This window comes from Notothenia rossii (assembly GCF_949606895.1).
Source record: "Notothenia rossii genome assembly, chromosome: 4".
NCBI lineage: Eukaryota > Metazoa > Chordata > Actinopteri > Perciformes > Nototheniidae > Notothenia > Notothenia rossii.
Window position 1 is genome coordinate 61,061,775 of NC_136902.1, and position 7,962 is coordinate 61,069,736.

Below are 7,962 nucleotides of genomic sequence, written 5' to 3' on the forward strand. Positions count from 1 at the left end.
TGTGACATTGTTTTAAAAATACAATAATAATATAGGCTAACATAAAAAAAATCAGTCTTCCAAGCATTTTAAACTTTTGACCTACATCAGCCACTTTTACTTGATGTATTATATGTCTAATGTAGATTATGATCTTTATTACATATATTAAAAACATTAAATCCATGCATTCTTTTAACCTTTCAAAGCTGAAGGAAGTGAAAGAGCGACTCCTACTTGTTAACCAAGTAACTTTAATTGTATCTTTCATTTCCACAGTTACATGATTAAACATAAATATATAAACTAACATAACGACAATGTACAGTCAAGATTTAAAGACCCGTTGATCTTAAAATAAGGACCCCCAGCTGGTGGCGCAGTGCCCTGTGGAGAGAGCGACTTCTTAGTTCAGGAAACATGAAGCTGACACCCACAGCCGCTCTACAGCCGTTTCCACAGATGAACATCCCTTTCAGAGGGGCAGCAGAACCAGAGCTACAGCTTCTCAGAGTCAAACATCATTTGTGCTGAGGTCTATTGTGTGTGTGTGGCATCTGTTGTCTCCTCGCTGCCAGCACCAACCACCTGCTGCTCCGCTGACACATCTGTTAGCCTGGACTCCCTGGACTCTGCTGACACCTGCAGGACAAAGAGATAACTATAAGCATGTGCTCATCTGGCGCTGCATTCATGCAAATTAAGTATTAGGTACCCATCCTCGTATTAGGGTTAGCTATTCTACACAGCAGTGTAGGGGACTGGGGTCTTGCTCAAAAGCAGCTCAGCATGGCACAGTGTAACATTCTGATTGGATAATTGTTTGAACAATAACATTTAACCATAACATTATTTATCAACTCCAGTATCAGACAAGATGTCTACTGTCCTTCCAATGGTTCAAAGGCTTTATTCTCTTCCCCTAAAGGATGAGGTTATAATTCATTGAGTTTAGGTGGCTGCAGGGTGGGTGGGGGGGGGACCCTTATCATACTATTACTACATACTCACAAACGCAGGGCCAAAATTTGCTTTCGTCAAGTGTGAAAACACAATTAGTTAGTATTTAAACTTGAAGCAAGGACTCTTACATGGGGAGCTCCTCTCCTTTTCAGCGTGATGCCCTCTGCGAGCAATGCCTTCCCGGTCTCCTCAAACAGAGCGGCCTCACTCAGCTCATCGCGGCTCTTCAGCTCCATGTACTTGTCTACGAACCTGCGTGAGAGAAATACAAACACTTCATAACACAGGCATGGAATGAAATTTGTTTATTGTGTAGCAAGCAGTCATCTTTTTTATGTTACTCATTCATTTCTTCCACCTTACACTTAATAATTAATCAAATAACTAGATTCTGGCATTACATAAAAACATAAACAACCAGAGGACTTCGATCACACTTAACATTTGAAACACCTTTTCCAACCTGACAGTTACTTTCCTGCTACAGGATAATTGCGGTATTAAGAAGAAGGAAAAACCTACCTCTGACACGTAGAAACAAAGTCTGGCTTGTGAAGCAAAAAGGATCGATAACCCGTCCCATATTGCTCAAAGAACTTCCTGAAAGACAAAAACACTCGATCGGCAAAAATGCTGACATAAAAGCAGGTATGACCTTCAGCGACCTTTATTCATTAAGTAAATGTGTTTTATTTTATTTTATATAGAACATCAGTGAGTCTCTGATAAAAAACAACACTGATTGACGTTTTCTTTTCCCAACATTAACAAAAACAGCATGTCGGTGTTATGGAAGCTTTGTGGCTTTTGTCTCTACTGAGAGGACGTGACTTACGCTCTGATTTCATCCTCTCTGTACAGGATTTCCGGCACTGGGTTCTGCTTCTTGGTGGTTCTGGTGTGTGGCTTCACGTAGAGGGGCTCCTTCTTGGGTGGAAACGCATCGTATACATCGAACCAGATGGGTTTCTGTGACGGCTTTATGACCCCTGAGCGCATCAGATCTCGAACCCTGAGTGAAATTAGAGTTGGAGAGTTAATTATAAATGTGTACAAATTCTGATACTATATATAGTTATATACTTTGCATCTCCTACTCTCAGCAGACAGCGCTGATAAAGCACTTTATAGGCTATTTAGTCCTTTTTCTAGCATCGTCACTCTTTTTTTTTTTAAATAGGCATAATACAAATGAAATGAGGAGATGCTAACACAAGTTGACTTATTTTACCTTAGGTAAATGAATGCATGAAACTTCTGGAAATTATACATCTTCATTGGTAATATTACTTTTTCATATCACATAAACAGCCCACTTTGAATACTGCTGCACTTAACGGCAATAAATGAACCCTTCAATAACTGTAATATTTGCCATACAATAACAAGTGAAATATAGTGACATAAAATGAATAAGAAAGAAAAGTGCTGATTCAGTTCTTGTATCACCTGTTTGATAGTGACCATTGTACTTTGATATTGCTGTGATTTTTGTATTATTAAAATCTAAATTCTAGGTAAGTTACATTTCTACCTTTCATATTGTTGAGCAGTATCAAGAAGACTTTTAAAAATAAAGCACGTTTCTGACCACTTTTATACCATGGTTGCGTTCAAATAGTCCATTTAGCTTAGGAACCTTCCTAACGGAGTGAAATGACCCGGAAGTCCCTCAGTGGCAGCCATGATAAGTGCTGTTCGAATTCTCTAGAATGATAGGAAAGGAGGTTTCAAACTTCCTTTATAACCTCCTTTAGCTTAGGAACCATTGGACCTCCCTAACCGAAAGGAGAGGAGAAAATGCTGCCCCACAATGCCTTGCAGCCGCAGCATTTGCCGTCACACAAACTATTATGACGGAGAAATTATATCATGAAAGTTACGGTGCTTATTAAGCATTTTAAAACGTATGTGGTAACTTGCCAAAGTGCTTTGTTTTGAACGTTCATCAGTATTATAATCAAAAAGAGAAATATGAACGTTAGTTTTTACTGAAATGATCAAATAAAGTCAACATTTCACTGAGCTGTGTGGGGTTTGTTCAACTTTTAAAAGATGTTTGAATGGTGATATACACAGTGATAGATGTTAAGGACTAAGGTTTATAATAAATACCTTTGTATTGATTTTAAGATATTTTCATAGTTCATACAATCATACGTATTGGGATCATTTGTATTAATGTGGACCGGAGGGAGAGGGTGACGAGCATAAGTTTCACTTTCATTTTTTATTTCAATTCCAGCTTTGGTCATGAAGAATATGTTTCTCTGTTGTTCATAAAGCATAAAGCAACAGCATCAGGGCACGGTGCAGAGTCTCTAGATCAGTCCGTCGTTCTTATTAAACATCCATGTTGTAGTCCGTTGTATAGAAAACTGTAGTTTCCATAGTTTCCCCACAGCAGCAGACGCACACCATAGAGGTTTCTCAATACTCAAATTTCCCCTCCTCGACCCTCCGGTAGTGACCCGGAAATGAATTTCAGCGCGCCATGTTGAAGGACATCTCATTTCTCTAAATGCACTTCGAGGACCGAGCATCGAGCGTCGAGGAGGCTCTCTGGAGGAGCTATAGCCGAGGAGACACTGATGGGTCCTCCACGGCTCCTCCACGGATGCATTTCCGGGAACGGTGGAGGCGTGACGCACGGCAGGACTTATCTCAGCCAATGACAGCTCTGCATGCATCCCCTGGATATTATTTTAGTAACTGCTTTCATCGCGACGCGATGTTTACAGTGAGAACAGCTGTGAGGTCCGTGCAGAAAGCAGAGCAGTGTGTAAAATATATATCACTCAGTATAACAGGCGTACTCTCTTTAGGCCTATTTGCTTTAGTTTAGTAGATATCTACAAACAAAGAGTCGATATCTTTCTAAGACCATTTAGTGCTTCACATAATAAAATACAAAACGGCTGTAGCCTGATTATGCTTTAGGAGCTGTAGGTGTGTGTGGTACAGTGTGTAGGTGTGTGTGGTACAGTGTGTAGGTGTGTGTGTTGTACAGTGCGTAGATGCGGCGGACAGACGGGTCTCAGTTGGTTTGGTATCCTATGCTTACTTTAAATACTTGTAAATACAACTTTTGGCCCGTAATTTCAATTCCCCATTTCAGCGACCAGAGAGAGGGGGGATATATCCAGTCTCTGATTGTGTTACGTTATTATGAGAGTGCTCTCATACTTGTTTGATTCTGAAATTGTATATATTTATATAAATATATGTGTGTATATATGTCCGCATCTGTAGCCTGTTATTGTCTCATTATACCGCACCGTGAATGAATTAAAGTAAATATATAAGTCGTCATGAACACATCTGTCCATCAAACAGAGGGCTGCTGTGCCTCCTGTCATCATCGATGGACATCTCTTTAAAATGACCGCTCAGAGGAGAGGAGTTCTCATTTCTCTAGCCGCCTGCTGCTTCCCCTCCTCTCTCCTCGGTTCCCCTCCTCAGTCCTCCTCTCGCATCTCCTGTGGGCGGGACTAAGTATCGAGGATAGGAGTCGAGGAAAGGAGTCGAGGAGGGGAAATGTGAGTATTGAGAAACCTCTAATGACGTCCGCTGGCGCATCATAAACACGTCGGATAGTGAAAGTGCATTCGGATTCTCTATAGTACTGCAGTCTCTTCTCCTAAGTCCTTTTGAATTCTCCTATCCACTATCCCTTAACCCCATGACGTTTCACTCAGAGGTCAAGGAATAGGAGATAGGGTTAGAATTTAGGAGCTGATTTTTAAACTATCCGAACGCAACCCATGTTTTTAAAACACAAACGGGACTGCCGCCTTGGTCGCATGGATATGACGTCATCACCCTGTATCATTAAACTCGTGTGACCTGTCATGTTCTTGAACATTTTAATTGTTTTATAATTGTCCCTTTTGGCCTTGTTTCGTACACATAGGTGTTGCATGAGCACCGTTAATGCCCGGACGTAACTCCTGCTGAATAAAGCTGACACCGCTGCTGAAGGACAGCAGACTTTATTACACTTACTGCAACAAACCTGGATGTTATCAAAGGAACAGCGTGTATAAGCAATAACCAACACCGAAAGTACATCTGTGTTAAGTAAAACAACAACATTGCTCTTGATAATATGGCTTTTTATAGGTCAAGGATATGGCTAATAGTGTTAGCTACCTAGCTTCCACACGCTTATAACACAAGGATCTCTTACCGGGAGTAAACGGTTCCAAACTTCTCCAGTCTGCTGCCAGCCATTTGTGTTTGTTTACCGACGGCTGCAAAACTGTAACAAAAGTGTATTCTGTCAACTTACACAAACAGACCTCCGGTGAGATATTTTTTTTACTTTTTAATGTGTGTTCTTCTTCGTCCCTTTCCTACTTCTTCTATGGGTTTATAGGTAGATCAGAAACCAACGTTTAAAGTGCATACCGCCACCTGCCGTATCGTAATGTTTAGTACCATGGTGCTATATTAATGACTATTTATAAAACAAAACAAACAAACATGAAGAGAGAGAAAAATAAAAGTAAGACTGTAGCTTAGAGTTCAATCGCCATCCCCTGTAGTTAGCGTCAGCCGCGGCGGCAGGATTTCAATTGTGGGTGGGCCAATGTAATTTCGGCTGGGCCTGTTCAAATGTTTCTCGTTAACAAAAAGAAAAGAAAACGAAATGCCTGCATACCATTGTAAGCAACTGTGTAATGCATATTTCCTATAGTAAAGACACTTTTTCTAAACCCTTGTCTCTTAAACATGTTCACGTATAAGAAGCTTAAATATTATTTAAATGATTAAGCGGCACGCTGCATGGCCGCAATGAGTGACATTAAATGTTATAGCCTACTCAGCATGTTATTTTGTTTTGGTTCACAATACATTGATACATTTATAAACAAAGAGCATACAACGGCAGAATATGGAATAATTACCGAGCTCCTGATGTGTGTCTGTGTGGTTAGACTGCTGCCTGCTGTCCTTTTTAGCGGATGTAGCGAAGTGAGCGGCCGTGCGTAAATGGCACTGGTTCTCTGACGCAGCACTTTTCAGAGGCTGCAGATTTATCATTAGGCTACTTCCTTCTGGTACTGCAGAGATTTCACGAGCTGAAGGTACATCGCATACTAAAGCAGCTGGGCAGCAGAGCATGGAATGTTTATTTTTAGTCTATACATTTTGATTGTACAAATGCCATGTTTTTTGATTCTACAGCAAAGCAAACATTTCCCAAATTGGGATCAATAAAGTACTTTTTCTTATCTAATGTCCCTTGGGAAAGATACTCAACCACACAGTTCTTCAGTTAGCATGTCAAAGGCATTTAAGTGCATGTAAGGGACTTTGAATACAAACGTTAACTAAATGACATGTCATGTAAGGATTACACACACACACACACACACACACACACACACACACACACACACACACACACACACACACACACACACACACACACACACACACACACACACACACACACACACACACACACACACACACACACACACACACACACACCATTGTGTCTGTATTGTAGTAGTTCAGGTAAAGTTAGCTTAGTCTGGTTGTTAGTGTTGGGTACTTTTAGCTTTCATTCCAGAATTGGAGGACATTTCATGATGTCCCCCATATACAAAATCTAATAATCCATGCCCAAAAAGCTAAAGCATGCACTTGCTGTGTTAAACATACTTGTCTTGAGACAAAATGTATATAAAGTTGTAGAAAAAGTGGTTTCAAAATATCATTGAAATGATCAAATAGCTCTCGAACATCCCCTAAAATGGCATTTTTCTCTTGTCCCCACTTCTTGGTGACCAACTTGTATGTCAAATATAACATTAAAAATAGGGATTTTATTTACTTTTGGTTGTTATTATTCTATTGATATATGTCTCTTGCAATGGTAAAATCAATTGGTTAAATCATAAACATGTTTTAAATAACAGTAATTTTGCATAGAAGGTGTGTCCCTCAACATGCGTTCAACCCTGTTACCTAAACCTTTTTAGATTGGCAGAGGAAGTGAAAAAACGGTAAGTCAAATGACACAGTAGAAGTGACATCGGCAAGCCATGTGCGAGAGGGTAAACCAAAACTAAGTCCTCTCTTTTATTTTTCATATTTTTACAATCTTTTCAGTCTTAAAAGAGTGTGGCACTCTAACCCACTCAACCCTATTACTCATATTATCAGAATAAAGCATATTCATTTCAAAGTTATCTTTCTTTCATTAAATATCCAAGTTTGTCCTTGCCTTGAAAGTAGCATTCCATGCTACATCTAGCAATAATTCCTGAGGTTAAAGATCAAATTAGCATTGATTTTCAACCCTTTTACTTTCAACCCTGTTACTATAATTAGAGTAACAGGGGTAATTCTTCATTGGAAAATATACTTTTTATGCCTTAGCTGGGCAAATCACTTTTTTTGATGGTTTATTATCTTTTTTTCCTAAATACATTAAAATAAATTATAAAATAAAAGGTTCATTTTTCAAAAATGATGGTGTCTAAATTGTCCTCCAATTCTGGAATGACCAACTCTCTAATTTGAGATATGTTAATAATTTATATTGTAAATAATTGTTTGCTTTTTGGGGTGGCCCATTTTATATATATTGAGAATATATGATTGTACTGTATTTTTGAACTGTTTGTGAATACAATGAATTGCATTGAAAAAACAGAATGTAGGGATATTATAATAACTTAACCAAACCAAACTGTAATGCATGCAATGCATTTATTAAAGACTATAGAGGGCAATCCAAAACAATTATGAAAAAGAATACCATTAGTGTATTGTAACCCACAGGGTTGTGTTGTCTCAACGATGAAGGGAATCTCTCTGCCTCTATAGACATTCTTTGTCTTTGTTACTCTGAATACAGAGCACAGTGTTATAGTAGAAAAGACAGCACAGTGAGGATTATTGCACTGAGGAAAAAAAAGAAAGAGTGAAAGTGAACTTTAAACTCTCCTTGTCAGCTGACTGCAGATACAATTACTGTATAACCAATTCACTATCAACAAGGAA

General features: G+C 39.1%; 1 protein-coding gene across 2 annotated transcripts; it reads right to left on the reverse strand.

Annotated features, from left to right (window-relative positions):
* Window positions 1-213: 213 nt before the first annotated feature.
* On the reverse strand, window positions 214-5,991 carry mrps23 (mitochondrial ribosomal protein S23). 2 transcript variants are annotated; one of them, XM_079673656.1, is made up of 6 exons: window positions 5,853-5,991; window positions 5,132-5,203; window positions 1,778-1,954; window positions 1,465-1,542; window positions 1,071-1,194; window positions 214-621 (listed from the first exon to the last, which is right to left on the reverse strand). In XM_079673656.1, exons 2-6 carry the CDS (start codon window positions 5,173-5,175, stop codon window positions 517-519), a joined length of 528 nt encoding a protein of 175 aa, XP_079529782.1. In that variant the 5' UTR covers window positions 5,176-5,203; window positions 5,853-5,991; the 3' UTR covers window positions 214-516. The 2 variants fall into 2 exon arrangements, with proteins under 2 accessions (XP_079529782.1, XP_079529781.1); XM_079673655.1 differs by lacking the exon at window positions 5,853-5,991 and having other exon boundaries at window positions 5,132-5,295.
* Window positions 5,992-7,962: the final 1,971 nt, after the last annotated feature.